General features: G+C 44.5%; 1 protein-coding gene and 1 long non-coding RNA gene across 15 annotated transcripts; one reads left to right on the top strand and one right to left on the bottom strand.

Moving 5' to 3' along the window:
- Window positions 1-4,847: 4,847 nt before the first annotated feature.
- Window positions 4,848-8,096, top strand: LOC109754418 (probable pectinesterase 29). The gene is made up of 5 exons (XM_073503402.1): window positions 4,848-6,525; window positions 6,649-6,820; window positions 6,909-7,103; window positions 7,191-7,429; window positions 7,937-8,096. Exons 1-5 carry the CDS (start codon window positions 6,290-6,292, stop codon window positions 8,094-8,096), a joined length of 1,002 nt encoding a protein of 333 aa, XP_073359503.1. The 5' UTR covers window positions 4,848-6,289.
- Window positions 8,097-14,781: 6,685 nt separating this feature from the next.
- LOC109754419 (uncharacterized) lies at window positions 14,782-20,336 on the bottom strand. Of its 14 annotated transcripts, XR_012188328.1 has the most exons (9): window positions 19,860-20,336; window positions 19,645-19,751; window positions 19,210-19,515; window positions 19,065-19,134; window positions 18,898-18,953; window positions 15,957-16,010; window positions 15,823-15,872; window positions 15,685-15,735; window positions 14,782-15,193 (listed from the first exon to the last, which is right to left on the bottom strand). It is a non-coding gene; the product is annotated as an uncharacterized lncRNA (long non-coding RNA). The 14 variants fall into 14 exon arrangements; XR_012188335.1 differs by lacking the exon at window positions 15,685-15,735; XR_012188332.1 differs by lacking the exon at window positions 15,685-15,735 and having other exon boundaries at window positions 15,957-16,833; window positions 18,284-18,953.
- Window positions 20,337-20,560: the final 224 nt, after the last annotated feature.

Consider the following 20,560-nt stretch of genomic DNA (forward strand, 5'->3'; position numbering starts at 1 on the left):
GGAATTATCGTCAAGCTAGTTTTCATCACGTTCATATGATTCGCGTTCGGTACTTTGATAATTTGATATGTGGGTGGACCGGTGCTTGGGTGCTGTTCTTACTTGAACAAGCATCCCACTTATGATTAACCTCTATTGCAAGCATCCGCAACTACAACAAAAGTATTAAGGTAAACCTAACCATAGCATGAAACATATGGATCCAAATCAGCCCCTGACGAAGCAACGCATAAACTAGGGTTTAAGCTTCAGTCACTCTAGCAACCCATCATCTACTTATTACTTCCCAATGCCTTCCTCTAGGCCCAAATAATGGTGAAGTGTCATGTAGTCGACGTTCACATAACACCACTAGAGGATAGACAACATACATCTCATCAAAATATCGAACGAATACCAAATTCACATGACTACTAATAGCAAGACTTCTCTCATGTCCTCAGGAACAAACGTAACTACTCACAAAGCATATTCATGTTCATAATCAGAGGGGTATTAATACGCATAAAGGATCTGAACATATGATCTTCCACCAAATAAACCAACTAGCATCAACTACAAGGAGTAATCAACACTACTAGCAACCTACATGTACCAATCCCAGACTTGGAGACAAGAATTGGATACAAGAGATGAACTAGGGTTTTAGAGGAGATGGTTCTGGTGAAGATGTTGATGGATATTAGCCTCTCCCGATGAGAGGAGCGTTGGTGATGACGATGGCGATGATTTCCCCCTCCCGGAGGGAAGTGTCCCCGGCAGAACAGCTCTGCCGGAGCCCTAGATTGGTTCCGCCAAGGTTCCGCCTCGTGGCGGCGGAGTCTCATCCCGAAAGGTTGCTTATGATTTTTTTCTCGAAGAAAGACCTCATATAGCAGAAGATGGCCACCGGAGAGCCAACAGGGGGCCCACGAGGCAGGGGGCGCGCCGAGGGGGGTAGGGCGCGCCCCCCACCCTCGTGGACAGGTGGTGGACCCCTGACGTATTTCTTCCGCTCAGTATTTTTTATTATTTCCACAAATGACTTTCTTGGAGTTTCAGGACTTTTGGAGTTGTCCAGAATAGGTCTCTAATATTTGCTCCTTTTCCAGCCCAGAATTCCAGCTGCCGGCATTCTCCCTCCTTATGTAAACCTTGTAAAATAAGAGAGAATAAGCATAAGTTGAAGGAAATATGCCCTAGAGGCAATAATAAAGTTATTATTTATTTCCTTATATCATGATAAATGTTTATTATTCATGCTAGAATTGTATTAACCAGAAATATAATACATGTGTGAATACATAGACAAACAGAGTGTCACTAGTATGCCTCTACTTGACTAGCTCGTTAATCAAAGATGGTTATGTTTCCTAGCCATAGACATAAGTTGTCATTTGATTAACGAGATCACCTCATTAGGAGAATGACGTGATTGACTTGGCCCATTCCGTTAGCTTAGCACTTGACCGTTTAGTATGTTGCTATTGCTTTCTTCATGACTTATACATGTTCCTATGACTATGAGATTATGCAACTCCCGTTTACCGGAGGAACACTTTGTGTGCTACCAAACGTCACAACGTAAATGGGTGATTATAAAGGTATTCTACAGGTGTCTCCAAAGGTACTTGTTGGGTTGGCGTATTTCGAGATTAGGATTTGTCACTCCGATTGTCGGAGAGGTATCTCTGGGCCCACTCGGTAATGCACATCACTATAAGCCTTGCAAGCATTGTGACTAATGAGTTAGTTGCGGGATGATGTGTTATGGAACGAGTAAAGAGACTTGCCGATAACGAGATTGAACTAGGTATCGAGATACCGACGATCAAATCTCGGGCAAGTAACATACCGGTGACAAAGGGAACAACGTATGTTGTTATGCAGTCTGACCGATAAAGATCTTCGTAGAATATGTGGGAGCCAATATGGGCATCCAGGTCCCGCTATTGGTTATTGATCGGAGACGTGTCTCGGTCATGTCTACATAGTTCTCGAACCCGTAGGGTCCGCACACTTAACGTTACGATGACAGTTTTATTGAGTTTTGATGTACCGAAGGAGTTCGGAGTCCCGGATGAAATCGGGGACATGACGAGGAGTCTCGAAATGGCCGAGACGTAAAGATCGATATATTGGACGACTATATTCGGGCTTCGGAAAGGTTCCGAGTTATTCGGGTATTTTTGGGAGTACCGGAGAGTTACGGGAATACGTATTGGGCCTTATTGGGCCATACGGGAAAGAAGGAAAAGGGCCTCAAGGGTGGCCGCACCCCTCCCCTTGGTCTGGTCCGAATTGGACGAGGGAAGGGGGGCGCCCCCTTCCTTCCTTCTCTTTTTCCCTTCCTCTTTTCCTATTCCATATGGGAGGTGGAATCCTACTAGGACTATGGAGTCCTAGTAGGACTCCACACTTGGTGCGCCCCCTCCTAGGGCCGGCCTCCTCCTCCCTTGCTCCTTTATATACGGGGGCAGGGGGGCACCCCAGAAACACAACAATTGATCCTTGAGATCTCTTAGCCGTGTGCGGTGCCCCCCTCCACCATATTACACCTCGATAATACCGTTGCGGAGCTTAGGCGAAGCCCTGCGTCGGTGGAACATCATCATCGTCACCACACCGTCGTGCTGACGAAACTCTCCCTCAACACTCGGCTGGATCGGAGTTCGAGGGACGTCATCGAGCTGAATGTGTGTAGAACTCGGAGGTGCCGTGCGTTCGGTACTTGATCGGTCGGATCGTGAAGACGTACGACTACATCAACCGCGTTGTGATAACGCTTCTGCTGTCGGTCTACGAGGGTACGTGGACAACACTCTCCCCTATCGTTGCTATGCATCACCATGATCTTGCGTGTGCGTAGGAAATTTTTTAAAATTACTACGTTCCCCAACATAAGTATTGTGACATAATGTGTAATAACAGCCCATAATGCAATAAATATCGGTATAAAAGCATGATGCAAAATGGACGTATCAACATGCTGCACGTTCCTCAGTTGCACGATCTTCCCCGAAGTAAACTTCAGATCTACCGTGCCAACACCATGAACAGTAGCATGTGATCCATTCCCCATTAGGACGGAAGAATCCCGAGCGACCTGATAAGAAGTGAACATAGAGATATCAGCACACACATGAACCGTAGCACCCGTATCAATCCACCAATATGGAGACTGAAATACTGAAAGTATCATCGGAAAATTACCGTACCTATCAGTGTTGCTAGTGGTCACGACGTTGACATTCTTTGTGACGTTTTTCCCTCTCTTGTCCGCATGATCAGGGCAATCCTTGGAAAAGTGGCCGAGCGCTCCACAGGCATAGCATTCGAGCCCAGCTTTGTTCAGCACCTTCTTCTTCTTATTCTTGAAGGTAGTAGTATTGACAGGACCATTGAACTGGGGCTTGTAGTTCCCTTTGTTCTTGTTGTTGTTCTTGACATGGTGATTCCTCTGCACCATGTTGGCGCTAGCCTGAATCTCACCACCTTTGTCACTCGTGTCCTTTGTCCTGGCTTTCACCTCAACATTAAGAGACGCTATCAGATTTTCAACCAATATCTCCTGTCTCTTGTGTTTGAGAAATGTGGTGAAGTTCCTCCATGAAGAAGGCAACTTTGCAATAATGCACCCAGCCACAAATCTGTCAGGAAACACAACTTTGAGGAATTCGAGCTCTTTTGCAATGCACTGTATGTCATGAGCCTGTTCAACTACATAACGGTTATTCACCATCTTGTAGTCGTGAAAGCTCTTCATGACGTACATCTCACTGCCTGCATCGGTTGCACCGAACTTAGTATTCAGTGCATCCCAGAGCTCCTTAGCGTCTTCGATGTGCATATACACATCGCACAGACGCCCATCAAGGACACTCAGAACACATCCTCTGAAATTAGTATTGGCTTCCTTGTGGACTGGAGCCAAAGTATTGGCTTATTCTGATCTTCCTCAGATGCCCCTTCGGGAAGACCATTATTGATCAGGTCCCAAACTTTCATGGACTGGAGCCAAAGTTGACATCTCACTCGCCATCTCTTAAAGTTGGTACCCTTAAAACTTTCTGGCCTCATAGCATCGGCAAAACCAGCCATGGTCAGTTCAGGAAAATGCCTACGATAAGGTTTTTGGATTGTTAAATAATTAGGCATAATTTCCATGATTAATTCCAGACTATTAAACATGACGAAAACCGCTACTAACATGTGAATCTCAAGCATACTGGAAGCACTAAACAACATGAACAGTAGCAGCACAACATCACAAAACATGAAACTGGCAAACATGTTTAACCAACGAGATGGGACACTGCAGTTATACCGATCGTTTGCAGATGAGGTAGCCGTTGGTGCAGCGATGTTGTTGATGACGACGTTGGTGAAGACCGGTCGCAGAAGACGACGAGCAAGATCGCCCGACCAGAACGGTAGGCGAGCTGTGATGAAACCTTATTCGCCCTCTCCCGTTCGCCGGTGCACGCCGGCGCTTGGGATGGGCTGGACTACGGTGGCGGCGCAAGGAACGAGGCGTGGCAAAACCTAGATTGGTTTCCGGTGTGTTGCGGCGCCCGCAGCGTGTCCTTATATAGTGGCTTGGAAAACCGTAACCTAGTCGCACGTCCAACTCGTTGAGAAACGTGTCGAGACGAGCGAGCGGAGGAGGAGGAGGAGGAGTGCGCGAGAGACTCTCTTATTCTCACTCACTTACAAGTGCTACAACACTCCACCTTATAAGCTGGTGTGCAACTCCTTCAACTTCCGGGGTGGGACTAAACTTCCCACTCCCACCACTTGCTCACACACATGGGCCTTTGAGATTTCAGAAATTGCCTATTGGGCTGCCCTATAAATGGGCCCAATATCCTAACAAATGTATAATATACTACCTGAGCAAATGTTGATCAAACTAAAAATGGCTTTCACATATCCACTTTGCATATAGCTAACCTTGCATTTGGCTACCTCTTAATTTTGTTCGCCGGTTACGTACTAGCTGCTGTCGAATGCTCCTTAAATTACTTTATGTTCACAACTAACCATGAGAGAGGATATTTGGGCATCCACGCAGGAGTACAATATGGTCCTTTCCAGTTTCTTACACAAAGCAGAGTTTTTTTTTCACTAAACAAGATTTATACATTATTTGTTCTATCGTTACATTTTGTGATTCATATAATATTTTTCCTCTTTAGCATTGTATTGCCTCACATTGATATAGTAGATTAGTTTTTTCTTACTATTACACAAGATTCTTTATCTTGAAATTTCCGCAACAACGCGTGGATTAGCTTCTAGTTTACAATAGTTTGGATGTATTGGGTGCCCTATTTTAGGGCAGTTGTTGAAGCGGTGGTGCCCTATTTTAGGGCTGCTGTTGGAGAATTGTTTTTTCCGGCGACCTAAAATTCACGTTCTAGTAGCCTAAACCACGTTTTCAGTTCCCTATTTTAGCGACAACTGTTGGAGATGCTCTTCTATGTAAGTTCGTGTTTTTTTCATGGGTGCTTGTAATGTTGAACGTTGGTTAATGTATCTAGTGACTTGGCATCGGTGCTTGTATTTTCTAGAATTTATTTGAGACTTTCGGTGAAGTTCATTCAGTGAGAGGAGATGTTCTCATCGACAATGAGCGTCTGTGATGACTTCGTCAACCTTAAGATGTTGTGCCGGCTCAGCGGGAGGTGCTCATAGGGGTAGGGTGCGCGTGTGTGCATTCATAGGGTAAGTGTATGTGCTTGTATGTGAGTATCTATGATTGTGCTGTGTTAAAAAAAACCGGATGGCCATTTCGAGCAAAGAAAAATAACAGAATGCACCAGAGAGATGCAGTTTTGGCTGCTTGCATTTTTGCCAGTTTGACTCAACATGTGTACTCTTTGTAATACATTTGTCTAACAAATATATGTGGTTAAAAAAAAGGAAAAACCTGGTCTGACCACAGAGACATACGACCTTCTAAGTAGTTTTTTTTTTACCACACAACTCATGCACCATGGCATCCCATAGCACAAGCCGAGAAGCCGCCTAATTACTACCTACATGGCCGCTGCATGGTTCGAGCGCACGTACAAGACGTGAAATGGAAAGATATCACTGTTCACCACGCATGGAAAGATGTGATTCGGAATCAGTCACTTACCAAACCCGGAGCGCCCATCAGTGATTGCCTGTATCAATACCGGGCTTATTTCTTTCCCAGTTGATTCTATTTTTTGTCGAGCTTCTCACGGTCTCCTTCATTATTTATCACCATTAGCCATTTCTTTTTCATCTGTTTAGACTAATAGGTACAGGACGAAAAGACATGAAGAAGCTCGCACTACGGCGACTGCTGGCCGTAGCCATTAGTGTTGTAGCACTCTTCATAGTCTTTACATCCGAGACATCTCACCGCTGCGACGCTGCACAGGCGGTGGTTAAAAGCGTCTTCGTTGACCATACTGGCCGAGGCGACTTCAAGACTATCCAAGCAGCCATCGACTCCGTTCCTTTCGGCAACAACCAATGGATCCGAGTCCACGTCGCCGCCGGCACTTACACGTGAGATCTGTGCATCTTTCATTTGTTCCACATATATAAACGTTGTCTCAATAGTAAAATATTAACAATGAAACCGATTTTGACTATGTTTTTTCGTATTCTCGTAATGGATACACGATGAAGTGAGAAAGTGAATGTGCCATTTAACAAAAGCTTCATCCTACTGGAAGGCGAGGGGAGGTTGCAGACGTCCATCGAGTGGGCCGATCACGCCGGCGGGTCGTCCACCACCGCCGACACCCCGACTTTCGCCTCTCATGCCGACGATTTCATGGCCCGCGACATCACGTTCAAGGTTAATATGTCACCCAATATAATGGTTTTTCTCACCACCGATATGACTGCAAGAAGATTTCAGCCTTAGACGTGAGTTGTTATTGTAGAACACATACGACGGGGCCAACCTGGCGCAAGCGGTGGCTGCCCTAGTTGACGGGGACCGGTCGTCGTTCTATGGATGCGGCTTCTTCAGTGTTCAGGACACGTTGTGCGATATGGCTGGGAGGCACTACTATGAGAATTGTGTCATCGGCGGCGCCGTGGACTTCATCTTCGGCAACGCCAGGTCCATCTTCCAGGTGCAAATTAAATCAGGCATGTCTATCAGGTCTCGACATGTGCGTTGTCAATGACGGAATTGTGTGTGTGTGTACGCATGCATGTAGGGCTGTGATCTATGGACGGGAAAGTTAACAAAGACGCTGGGATCCATCACGGCGCATGGGCGAGACAGTGACAAAGACGATACCGCATTTGTGTTCAAGCAGTGCAAGGTCGGCGGCTTCATGCCGATATACCTGGGACGCCCATGGCGAGACTATGCTAGGGTCATCTTCTACCAGACCAACATGTCTATCGTTGTGGACCGCCAAGGTTGGGACATCTGGAACTCCAAGGGCAAAGAGTGAGTTTTAAACAAGCGGATCATCGAGAATGGATTTTGTGCTTCTGAGTGCTCGCACATTTTACTTTTAAAATATTAAAATGATTTTTATATTCTAAAAAAAGATAGTATATATGGTAGTATATTATACACTTCCGGAATTTCTTAAGAAAATTAAAATGGCATTTTTTATATACTTAAAAACCCTGAAAGGAGTCCATAGAATAGTACCCTTTTTTTGCGGAGATAGAATAGTTCCATTTGTACACTCAGGTTAGTTTCTTCCAAGCGACACAAAGAATAAGTTTTTTTCTTCTTCACCAAACGTAATGTCTACACGTGCTCCCTCTGTGAACTGTATTAGTTACTTAGTCGTGCGTATGCATTATTGTTATTTAGAAAAGAGAATAAAATATTTTCTTGACCCAGGATTGTGTGCTTCTGTGCTCACATAATAGTTTCCTGTCGATCATGTAGTTAAACTGTTGCACATATATATGATTTTCTTGGTGTTTGGTTTACTTGCAGGGGATTGCTAACGATGGTGGAATCAGAGTGCACAGGGGCGGGGTCCAACACGACGGAGCGAGTACCGTGGGCCAAGCAGCTGAGCGGCAAGCAAATCGCTAGATTCGTCAACTTGTCCTACATCTCTCCCGATGGCTGGCTCGACGCGCAGCCACGCTAGCAAATCCAGCAGGCTAGTTAGCATTGCATAGGAAGTTTACCACGACCATCAGATCATGTGCCGGGACTAGCTACGATGCATGTATCACCCATGACAACTGATGCACTCTGCGTGAATGGGAGCTGTTTAATAAAAATATTGAAGGGGTGTTTAATTATCTCATCATGGAATAGATCAATTACCTTTCTCCCGCTACTAGAAATCCTCATTTTCCATGCCAGGAAAAATACAAGGAACAACCTGAAAATGGTAATAGAACAATTTAAACACGAAGGAAATCCTTTCTTATTGTTTTGTGCCTACAAACGTAAGGAATGCTTTGATCCCAACAATTTAAAATAGTACTAGAACTTTGACCACATGGCTGCTCCCACATAAAATATCTTTCTCTACGTTTTCTCTTGCTGGGCTGAAAATATTTTCAGGGAAAGATTGAGTATGAATGAAGATCATAATAATATTAATTCCTTTCAATCACATTTCAACAACTATTTGTGATTTAAAGGACACATATTCACATGCACTAGGTAGGAAATGCGGCTTGCCGCATCCGGCAGCACTGCTGCCGGGTACAGCCATATCCATCACTGCTGGGTAAAATCACATCCAATCCTGTAATACAACCATTGGAGCATTGCAAATATAAAAAAACTTAATATTGGTTTAGTACAGTGTCATACACGAATCATCTGATAGAACTTTAGATCGGAGTAGGCTAGTAGATCCGGTGAACCTACCTTGTCCAGCAGCGGATGAACTCGAGCCGGAGGCCATCGTGGTGCTGGGGCACACGGCGTTGGCGGAGAGTGGGCGAGGTGGAGGTGGAGCTTCCCGTGAGCACCGCGCTAACCCTAGATCGGTAGGGATGTAGGTGGGGTTTGTGGCAGCGATTAACCTCGTGAGTCGTGCCCCGGCCCCCACCTCTGTTTATATAGCGCAGGTCACAGGGGCCCACCAACCATGGTTTGGTTGGGCGTCCCCGATCAGGGCGCGAGTCAAGGGCCCGTTCGACCCGTTGGGTTCGAACGGGAGAGAGATCAACCTAACATTCTCCCCCTTGATCTCAACTTTACTTTTAACTTTGTAATTTCTAGTTTATTTGTTTCATCACATATTGGTACATAGAGCATGTTTCATCGTCACGGCTTAATTGCCGTTAGAATCATACAGCTACAACATACGTTATGTTCAGAAACAAATTCTGTTCCTTTTGGGCCTATCCAGGAATCATAAGGCTTTCCCTTAAACCCATGCCGGCTAAGTGTTCCTTGAACACATTGGATGGTAAGCCTTTCGTTAGCGGATCCGCAAGCATATCCTTTGTCCTTATATGCTCGAGACTTATAGTTTGATCCTGGATTTTATCTTTCACAACATAATACCTTATCTCTATTGTTTTGGCAGCATTACTCGACTTGTTGTTGTGAGCATAGAATACTGCGGGCTGGTTATCACAGTACATCTTTAGTGGTTTGTGAATGCAATCTACCACTTTCAAGTCGGGTACAAATTTCTTTAGCCATATCGCCTGCCACGTGGCTTCGAAGCATGCTATGATTTCTGCATACATCGTGGATGATGCAACTATCGACTGTTTGGAGCTTTTCCACGAAATAGCTCCCCCAGCGAGGGTGAATATGTATCCTGACGTAGATTTTCTATCATCTCTGTCCCCCGCAAAATCTGCGTCTGAATACCCTTTTATCTCTAGGGAATCACTTCTCCTATATATTAGCATGTAGTCCTTCGTGCCTTGCGCATAACGCAATGCTTTCTTTACCATCTTCCAGTGCTCTAGGCCTGGATTCTCTTGATATCTACCGAGTACCCCGGTGATAAAAGCTAAGTCAGGGCGAGTGCACACTTGTGCATACTGTAAGCTGCCAACTGCCGAAGCATATGGTACTGCTTTCATTTGATCGATCTCATACTGGTTCTTGGGACATTGGAATTTCCCAAAACTATTGCCCTTGACTATTGGATCAGGTGTGGCTTTACTCGCATGCATATTATACTTTTTAAGAACCTTTTCTAAATATGCTTTCTGAGATAGTCCTAAGACTCCATTGTTCCTATCTCGGTGAATTTCTATGCCCAAAACATATGATGCTTCACCAAGATTTATTATGTCAAAATTTGAGGATAAGTATTTCTTTGTTTCTTGTAGTAGACTAACATCACTACTAGCAAGCAGGATATCATCCACATACAAGATTAGGAAAATATATTTCCCATTTTTAAACATTGCATAAATGCAATTATCCTTAATATTTTCTTTAAATCCAAAATTTTTAATCGTTTGATTAAACTTTAGATACCACTGCCGAGAGGCTTGTCTTAATCCATAAATGGATTTCTTCAGGCGGCATCCCATATTTTCCTTGCCTTCCATGATAAAACCCTTGGGTTGTTTCATGTAGACCTTTTCTTTTAAATCACCATTCAGAAATGCCGTCTTAACATCCATTTGATGTAACTCTAAATCAAAATGAGCAACTAATGCCATTATGATTCTGAAGGAATCCTTACATGAGACTGGAGAAAATGTCTCATTGTAATCTATCCCTTCTCTTTGTGTAAATCCTTTTGCCACGAGTCGTGCTTTATACTTTTCTATATTCCCTTTAGAGTCATACTTAATTTTGTAGACCCATTTACAGCCTACTGTTTTGGCTCCTTTAGGAATTTCCTCTAAGTCCCAAACATCTTTGGAACTCATCGATTTCATCTCGTCTTCCATTGCCTTCATCCACTTTGATGAATGAGGGCTTCTCATGGCTTCTTCATATGAGGTGGGATCTTTTTCCATATGAACCATTTCTGTGTTATAAACTTTAAAGTCAGTAGAAATAGCTGACTTTCTTGGTCTTGTAGACCTTCTAAGGGCCTCAATTTCTGGCACATTTTGTGCCTCAACTTCTGGCACTTCTTCTAAAATTTGCTGTTGCACCTCCCTTTCATGCTCAACATCGGGTTCAGTCGGCTCATGACGGACAGGTTCCGGGTCTTCCCCCATAGCTGTCATGGGTGGAGTTGCAACTGGTAGTGAGAAAAATGGCTCCTGAATCATCGAATTAGGTGCATGCACCCTCTTCTCCTCAAGATCAATTTTCCGAGCTACCAAGATCCCCCTCATCATTTCGTCCTCTAAGAAGACTGCATGTCTCGTTTCTACAAACTTTGTATATCTGTCAGGGCAGTAGAAACGAAAACCTTTTGATCTGTCTGGATAGCCAATAAAGTGGCAACTTACTGTTTTGGGATCTAACTTTGCAATGCTTGGATTAAGCATTTTGGCCTCAGCAGGGCACCCCCACACCTTGAAGTGTTGTAGGGAGGGCACCCGTACTGTCCATAGCTCGTACAGTGTTTTGGGCACCGACTTGCTTGGTACTCTATCGAGAATGTGAATGGTGGTTTTAAGCGCCTCCATCCATAATCCCAATGGCAAGTTGGAATAACTCATCATGCTGCGCACCATATCCATAAGTGTGCGGTTGCGCCTTTCAGCTACTCCATTCTTTTCTCTCAGAGTGGGATACATTAAAAGCACATGAGTTATCATATTTTTCTCTTGCCAGAATTTCTCCCGCCATACGGGATTTTTGACATAATATTATGTCAGCTTTACCCCGTTACGCAGGTATTTTCCCAGACTTTTTCCGCCATGCAGGTTTTATCATAATCATCTTTTCCCGCCATGCGGGTAATTCCCTGTAAGGGAACATAAATGCTAGAATTGGCTCTTTTGACTGCATATTCAATCATCAAATTTAGGAATAAATCTGAATGCTCTTTGACACACATGCTTGATCCGACGTTGGTCAAATTAAACACGCATGTTACTTTTTTCATCTCAAATCATGTTGACTGAAAAAAAAACTTCTTCATAGAGAGTACATGAAAGACATTCATCAACCAAGACTCTGAATGATCTATCTCTTTTCTTTTTATGCCATTCTTTAGAGAGAACATACTCCCTCACGTTATGACTCATCTTTTGGGTCACAAGTACCCAGCCATTCGCTTTCACGAATGAAAGCATGCAAAACTTTTAGTCTTAGAAAACTTAGCCAATAATCAACAATGATGGGCATAAAAAATAACCCTACGTTGGTCTGGTTAAAAGAAATGCACATTAAACTTTTGAAACTTTCTTTTATATTCTAAATCACCATTGTGGCAGAATTAGAATAAACATCATCCTTATACATTAATTCCATATCACCGTTGGGCGGAAATGGAAATAATGCATATAACTTATAAACAATGTGATGATAGTATTTCTATTAAACAACTTTGCTAAGAATTAATCTTCACCATCAACTTTATTGCATCGGGAACAAGAAATATACATTTCTCTAGTTCAAGAGCATTTCTTGATCTTTATCCGTTCTCTGAAAATTGACCACTTTGATACAAAACTTATCAGAGATTTAAACTTTGAACATAAGACTCATAGAATTATAGCATTGTTATCATCAACGTTGGTCAGAAAATAACAATACCACATTTTAACTTTAAAACAAATATCTTTCTTTTGTCATAGTGGAAACTATCTGCATCTTATTTCACCCACAGGGGAAAAACATTGCTAAGAACATTTCTTCCAATTAAATTTTCCCGTTGGTTCCAATTTAATTGGAGGATAAAACTTTTACTTTGCAGCGGAAACTTTATAATATTCTATTCAAAAATAATTCTGTACTCTTTTACTCTCTAAGCAATTTTAACCGGTTGGTTCAAAAATGCATTAGAGAAGCAACAATTTAATATCTTACTTTAGTTCGATTCACTTTTAAAAAAGCACCTTTAAATTTGAATAATAAAACATGATCATGTTATTAACAACGTTGGTCATAAAAATAACATAATCATATTCATTTTAATAATCTCTTCAACATGCTCTTAAAACCTTCATTCTATATAAACTTTTATTTTCTTTGTAAAAGAGCACTAATAATTATTTACGCAGCGGAAAAACATGAATAAAAATTCATGAACTTTTTATTCTTTACAGAAACTTTTCTTTTATCAAAGAAGAATTAATGAACTTTATTATTTTCTTTATAAAATTCCTGAACTTTTCTTTTTCTGAAAATTTTCTATTTTCATTTTCAGAAACTTTTTCAGTTTACATTTCTATTTTCTAAACAGATTTTCCGTTGGATAAATCGGAATAGGAAAAAGAATTAAAACTATATAAAATTTTTGTTAACAGCAGTAACTTCTTCAGAATTTTTTCCATTTTCTGAAAAAAATAGCAGCTGCACAGCCTAGCACGCGCCCGCAGCGGAAAAAGAACGGCCCACGGCCTGTGACGCGCGCGCGCACGCCGGCCTCGTCCTTTCGGCCCGATGGCCCGGTCATGCGCAGCGCAGCTGCGATGGCCTCGACCACTTTCGGCCCAAAGCCCCGTCTGAGCCGGCGCCGCTCGATCTTCATCCGACGGTCGTCCTTGGATCTCGCTCGAACAAAAGAGCCCGCACCGGCCTCGAAGGAAACCCTAGTCCATTCTTCCCCTTCGCACGCCGCTCAGCCTCTGTCCCGCACGGGGTGTCGGGGTTCGGCGGTCGCCGGCGACGGCGACGAACCGCCGCGGCGCGCGTGCCCCTTTCCCTTCCCCCTCCTTCTCCTTCCTTTCACCTCCTTTCCTCGCTCTTTCTCCGTTTCCAGTAGCCGACAGGTGAGGTCGAGCCCTCTGCGCTCTCCACAGATGGCGCAGCAGCGAGTCCAGCCACGCCAGTCGCCGGCGACGGCGTCGAGCTGCCAGCCGTCGTCTCTTACTCCTCCCCCTTTTCTGTGCTACCTTCTCCATCCCCACTATAACAGTGAGAGAGAGAACAACAGGAGGGCAATCTCTATTCCTCCCCGCGTCCGACGGTGCTCAAACGACGGCGAGTGGCGGCGCCCCTACAGTTCCCCTTGCCGGCGTGCGCGAACTCCCGCCGGAGAGCGCGCCGCTGTCAAGTGGTCCTGTGGAGGTGCCCTTTGCCCCGAAGGGTTGCTCTTCGTCCCCACACCTCGGCTTGCCGATGCGTGTGGGGATCGAGAGGAACGGCGCGGCCTTGCGGCGGCGCGATTTCTTTGCCCTTTGCCCCTATTGTTCTTTTAGGGTTAGGCTTCTTTGGGGGAGGGGATGTCTTTTTCTTTTTCTGTTGTTGTTTCTTTATACCGAAATCAACTAGCCCGATCTGGCTGATACCATTGATAGAACTTTAGATCGGAGTAGGCTAGTAGATCCGGTGAACCTACCTTGTCCAGCAGCGGATGAACTCGAGCCGGAGGCCATCGTGGTGCTAGGGCACACGGCGATGGCGGAGAGTGGGCGAGGTGGAGGTGGAGCTTCCCGTGAGCACCGCGCTAACCCTAGATCGGTAGGGATGTAGGTGGGGTTTGTGGCAGCGATTAACCTCGTGAGTCGTGCCCCGGCCCCTACCTCTGTTTATATAGCGCGGGTCACAGGGGCCCACCAACCATGGTTTGGTTGGGCGCCCCCGATCAGGGCGCGAGTCAAGGGCCCGTTCGACCCGTTGGGTTCGAACGGGAGAGAGATCAACCTAACATCATCATCTATAACCTGACGCAAGAAAAATTTAGACAACCACGATGCCTCTATTCTGAAGGAGTCAAGATAGGAAGTGTAGACAACTACGATCCCTTTAGTCTGATGGAGCCTCCAAAAGAAAAGCAACTAAAGCAGTGCATATAAATTATAAACATAGCGATGTAGTTTCAGTGCAGTGTAACACACCAAAGCATTACATATGACCCATGAAAATTTGGAATTGCATGTTGTCACACCCCTCTTGCCCCCAGCCATATCAAACCCAGTAAGACATGGTTCATATTCCATAGGTTCAAAAAACAAAAGTCCATGTGCCAATGGTGCCTTTTTGCATACTAAACACATCAGGGTTTAGTATGTTGTACCAAAAAAGGCCACAAAGATTGTTCACTGTAACTAATTTACACTGCTTTAACAAAGCATAGTAGTAAGCTATATAGTTAACTATTTTAGATAGATAGCCTTGTCCATTGAACACAGAACCGGCCACCAACCACTTGAACCCAGGTTTATGGGCAGAGCTTCATACCTGAATAATTTTTTAGTAGCACAAAAGTCAGGTCAGAATTCAGATCAGAAGAAATTGATAAGATATTGAATATAAGTAGAAGTCTAAATGTTGCTTTTAGTTTTTTTCACCATAGACACAATATTCGTACAATGGATAAAACCGACTGGCCAAAGGAAGATTTAAAATAAAAAAACAAATACCAGTTCTTTTCAAGCTTTAATGAGTTACATGCTTTCACCTCCACATCAACTCTCACATGGAGGCCAGTTGCAACAATTATATTAAGTGATGTTCTAACCTGATTTGTTTGCAAATATTCATAGCTATAAGTGTGCATTATCCAAGAAAAGCATTTTCTCTTGTATGCATTACAAAAAATGAGTCTTGATGAACATGTAAGGTCACATGGTGGCAGATGTATTTTCTTAATTATGTAGCTTTGAACAACTAAAGCAACACACAGTTTTAGTTTGATTTATCTTTCCTCACTATTTAATTTGACTACTTACCACAAAAATCTCATATCAGGCCATCCATCCAAATATACCATGTAGAGTATACTGACAGAAGGAATGAGAAAAACAGTAGCTTAAGGCCTTTGTTTTGGAAAAACTGGACAACAAATGAGCAGGACGAGACAACAGTACCATTATAAATGAACTGGATGAGCGAATAAACAGCAGCAACATAGGGCAGCCTGTTTGTGAAGAGCAAAATATGTAGCATAGCTACCATCAACCAGTTGAGCACCTGTAAGGCACACACAAATAGATCCACTTACAGTAGCTCAGCGGCGACAAACAACCAAGTGCCAGATCAAAACGATGCAGTAGCTCTGTGCCAAATCGGATACACAATTTCTTAGAAAATAAAGTGAACTCAGCCAAGCCTATAAAAGAAATCAGAACTGCAGATCATAAAATTCAAATGCTGCCTGTGTATTTCATTCAGAGACCAAAACGTCGGGTGAGTAATTTGCTGCTAGCAGAATGACATTAATAGCAACTATTTAAGGGAGAGATTCCAAATTCAGTAAGCATTTATTATCAATACACTAAAAAAGAGCAAGAACGTAAAACTAAGTGGAGAACGAGCTCATTGGGCTAGAGTTTGTGCTTGTGAAAGACCTCCACACGCCATGGTCATTTCAGTATTTCAGTTGTGCCTTATGCCTTCTTGCTTTATGCCTAAACAAGCAATAGAGGCACGCGACAGGCAGGCGACTTGATGCGCTAATGATTTTCTTATCAACTTGTTTTGCGGATAAATGCACAACTCTGCTGGATGGCGTGGGGCAGGGAAGGAGCGGCGGTTGATAGACGGCTTCAGGATTCAGCAGCAACCAATGCGAGAAGCTCTTTTTTCTATCTCCAGGTTTCATGATAAATATTGTCTACAAACCCTACTATCCTTTTGCACGTAAAGAATACATGCCACTCATACTCAAATTACACTACGAACTCCATCCGTGGTGCCCCTGATTAATTCAAGAAGCAATAGGTTACCTGGGGCCCGGGGTACAAACCATGGTGTTAGGCTCGAAGGGATGCTCCTCATCGAGGTGCCAACACAAGGATGCGAGTCCTGGGTCGACAGGCCTCTTCTTTCCGCGCCTGCATGCGGACGTGCATAAGAGTACGTACGCACACATGTAGCCACTAGTAGAAAACATGCCTTTGGTTCGGCCAGAAAAGAGCATTAATCCCGGTTGCATTACGAACCGAGACTAATGTGAGCATTAGTCCCGATTCGAGCGGCTAGGGCACCGTACAGGCATTAGTCCCGGTTCAAATGGGACCTTTAGTCCCGGTTGGTGCCACGAACCGGTACTAAAGGTTAGACCTTTAGTCCCGGTTCGAGCCACCAACCGGTACTACTGGGGTTTGAGGCATTAGTACCGGTTCGTGGCACGAACCGGTACTAAAGGTCCCATTTTCAAACTCTACCCCCCCCGATCGCCTTTTCAGTTTTGTAAAAAGCAAAAGAAAATGATAAAAACTTCAAAAATTAAAATCCTTCCAGATGTAGTTATGTTACTACATGTACTATTTAGGAAAATTTAAAAACTTAAATTTGGACATGTTTTGCAAAAAGTGAGGGAAAATGTAAAACGGCTATAACTTTTGCATACTATGTCGGAAAAAAACGTATAATATATCAAAATGTTCAGCATGAAAATCCGCATCCGATTTTGACAGCCTATAGCTTGTTTGCAAATTTTTAGAATCCTCAAATTCTAAAAGGAAAAAAGTTATGCTCAAATTTTTTTTTTTTTTTTTTGTTAAATCTGGTCAAACTATGGTCAAACTACTTATTCAAGAAATATTAGTGTTACTAAATAATTATTCAAGAATATTAGTGTTACTAAATAATTATTTCAGTTTTTTTGAATTTTGGTCAAATCTGGTCAAACTGTGATCAAACAATGGTCAAACTAATTATTCAAGAAATATTAGTGTTATTAAATAATTATTTCAGTTTTTTTGAATTTTGGACAAATCTGGTCAAACTGTGGTCAAACTATGGTCAAACTACTTATTCAAGAAATATTAGTGTTACTAAATAATTATTGTTTTTTAGAACAATAGTTTCAAACTCAAACAGTGAAATGAGTGACTTCATGCTCAAGCTAAATTCCTGAGGGTTAATAGGATTGACATCTTACTATTGTCAGGAAAACAACAAGTGCGGACTTGGAAACGAGGGAGAATATAACCCGGAAGTTAAGCGTGCTCAGGCTGGAGTAGTGAGAGGATGGGTGACCGTCCGGGAAGTTAGATGATTTGGAATGATGAGGGATGATTAGAGATTAGAGGTTAAATTGAGCAGTGATGAGGGGTGATTAGAGATTAGAGGTTAAAATAATTCAGAAATTTGAAAATAAAAAAAATTCAAAAGAAAAATTCAAAAAAAAAATCATAATATTTTCTTTAGTACCGGTTCATGTTACCAACCGGGACTCAAGGTGAACCTCCAGGCAGCGGCCACGTGGAGGGCCTTTAGTCCCGGTTCGTGTAAGAACCGGGACTAAAGGGTCGTTACTAAAGCCTCCCCTTTAGTCCCGGTTCCAGAATCGAGACTAAAAGCCCTTTTTCTACTAGTGAGCACAGTACACTGGCCGGCCGGCCGGTCGTGTTTTTCTCCCTGAGGCCACACAGTACACTGGCCATTGTTGCAAAGCAAATCAATATGGCCAGCCGGGAACGGAAGAGAAAGCAAAGCAAGCGTCCACTCTTGGCCACCCCTGCGCAAGAGGCTACAGTGCCTAGGCTGTGAGACTTCAAGGCTAGGGTGCTCGCCTGGCACGTTGAGCGACCACACACGCTGTATAGGATAAAGTGGGCTACTTTGCTTGCATGTACGTGTGGCGGCAACTGGGCACTGGCGACACATCCATGCATCGGCCGGCCACCCTGGTACACCCCAAATGGTCATCCTGAACTTTAAGCACTGCAGATTGCTTGCAATCACCTGATCCACTGTTCAGTTACATGTTGTGAGAACGCGATGGAATACATAGACTTGTTCCATTAGAACTAATTCATAGCCTATGGAGGCCTTCACGAGTTCTACACTTGCAGGAAATCCACATGAAACTTAACAGATCATCAAACCCATAACCCATTCTAGAACTAACGTCTCAAATATTCCGAAAATATACCAACAATACAAAATTAGATTGTGAGAGCACCTTATATTACAGGCAAGCTAGCTCCCTCTACTGGAGATTACGCCTCCGGATAGTGGACTCTTCTCCACCTCCCAGAAGAAGCTCCCTCTACAGAAAGCAAAATTAGATTGTGAGGGCACCTTATATTACAGGCAAGCTAGCATTGCTCAGTTAATAAAGTATCATTAATGGAGCATACTCTGAGGAAAAACCACACACCTCTTCTTGAGCAGCCTTTCCAATGTTCGCTTTTGCTTGTAAGTTAGCATTCCTCAGGCTCACACGCAGCCTGAAAAACTAAAATCACTTGTATACAAAAACTAAAGAAACAAAGCGAGCAAAAAGAACTCTAAGAACAGCCTACCTCTGATATTGGTCCTTCCATGAGCCTAGGGTTGCCTGTCCAGACTGAACTTCTTCAAAAGTGGGTAGCTGCTCTGCCAGAAGATCAAGTCTGCACTGCAGTCCATCCTGCGCAGAACCGTTCAACCAGGAAGAGACATTGCTTCTTCTGTCCCTTTTCCCATCTTCCCACAAGATTCAATTGCAGCACTGCACACCTCAAGCTGTGCAACTGCTTGGCTCCATTCCTTTTTCAAGTTTTCAACGGCTTGTGTGACCTCGTCCATCCGTATTATCTGATCAATTCAGCGGATTTACAATGCTGCAACTAAGAAAGCAATAACTGGTTAAAGACGAGACTTGTAATGAAAGTGGAATCAAGCAAGAAACATTCAATTGGACAAACTGACAGACAAGCAATGAGTCCAACTAAGAAATTATGCTGGGCTGGGCTCACTTCCTGCTAGTCATCAAATTTAGCATAGCAGGGGTGGACGAACTCGGGTCTGGCCGCCTTCTCTACATCCATGTCCGGCTCCTCCATCCCCTCTTGATATGTACCCGCTATCAATAACCCATGAACCAAACAATCACGAAAACCGCCGTGTACTGAGAGAGGAAAATCGATCCAACCGATCCATGGCAGGGGCAGGGTGGATGTGGCGTACGTACCGGCATGTCCGAGCTGCGCCGTGACGGGGAGAGGATGAGGAGGAGAAGTGAGGTGGCAGAGGAGTCACCCACGGCGCGGCCGGTGGCAACGGCGCACCCCGCCTGGCCTCCTCCCGTCGACGCGCCAGCCGGTGGCGACGGCGCGCTCCGCCTGGCCTTCTCCTATCGATGGCGCAACGGCGCGTTCCTCGGGAAGAGCAGCGCCAGCTTCCTCTCCTCCTGAGGACGTCAAGCTCGACAAGGAAGCGGCGGCACGAGCGGCGGAGGGAGGCGGCGCAGAGGAGAGGAGGAGGACGGGCGGCGGCCACGCAGAGGAGAGGAGGAAGACGGGCAGCGGCAGCGCAGAGGAGAGGTGGAGGACGGGCAGCGGCGGCGCAGAGGAGAGGAGGAGGACCGGCGGCGGCGGCTCAGAGGAGAGGAGGAGGTAGGGTTACGGGAGGGAAAGCCGCGAGGGGAGGACGGAGCGGGGCTGCGCGTGTGCGGGAGGTGGCTTGCTGCACTTATACGCCACCAGGTGAAATGACGAAAGTACCCTTGGCGGGCCACCAAATTTACAGGCGGTGGCATGGCGACCCCGATTAGTGCAGTGCCAGACGAGATCGGACGGCGAGGATCGAGTGCCGGCTCGATCGGACGGCCAGGGTCGGTCCATCCGGAGATCCGACGGCCAGGACGCGTCAGGGAGCTCGATCGGACGGTTG

Source organism: Aegilops tauschii, chromosome 7, assembly GCF_002575655.3.
Source record: "Aegilops tauschii subsp. strangulata cultivar AL8/78 chromosome 7, Aet v6.0, whole genome shotgun sequence".
NCBI lineage: Eukaryota > Viridiplantae > Streptophyta > Magnoliopsida > Poales > Poaceae > Aegilops > Aegilops tauschii.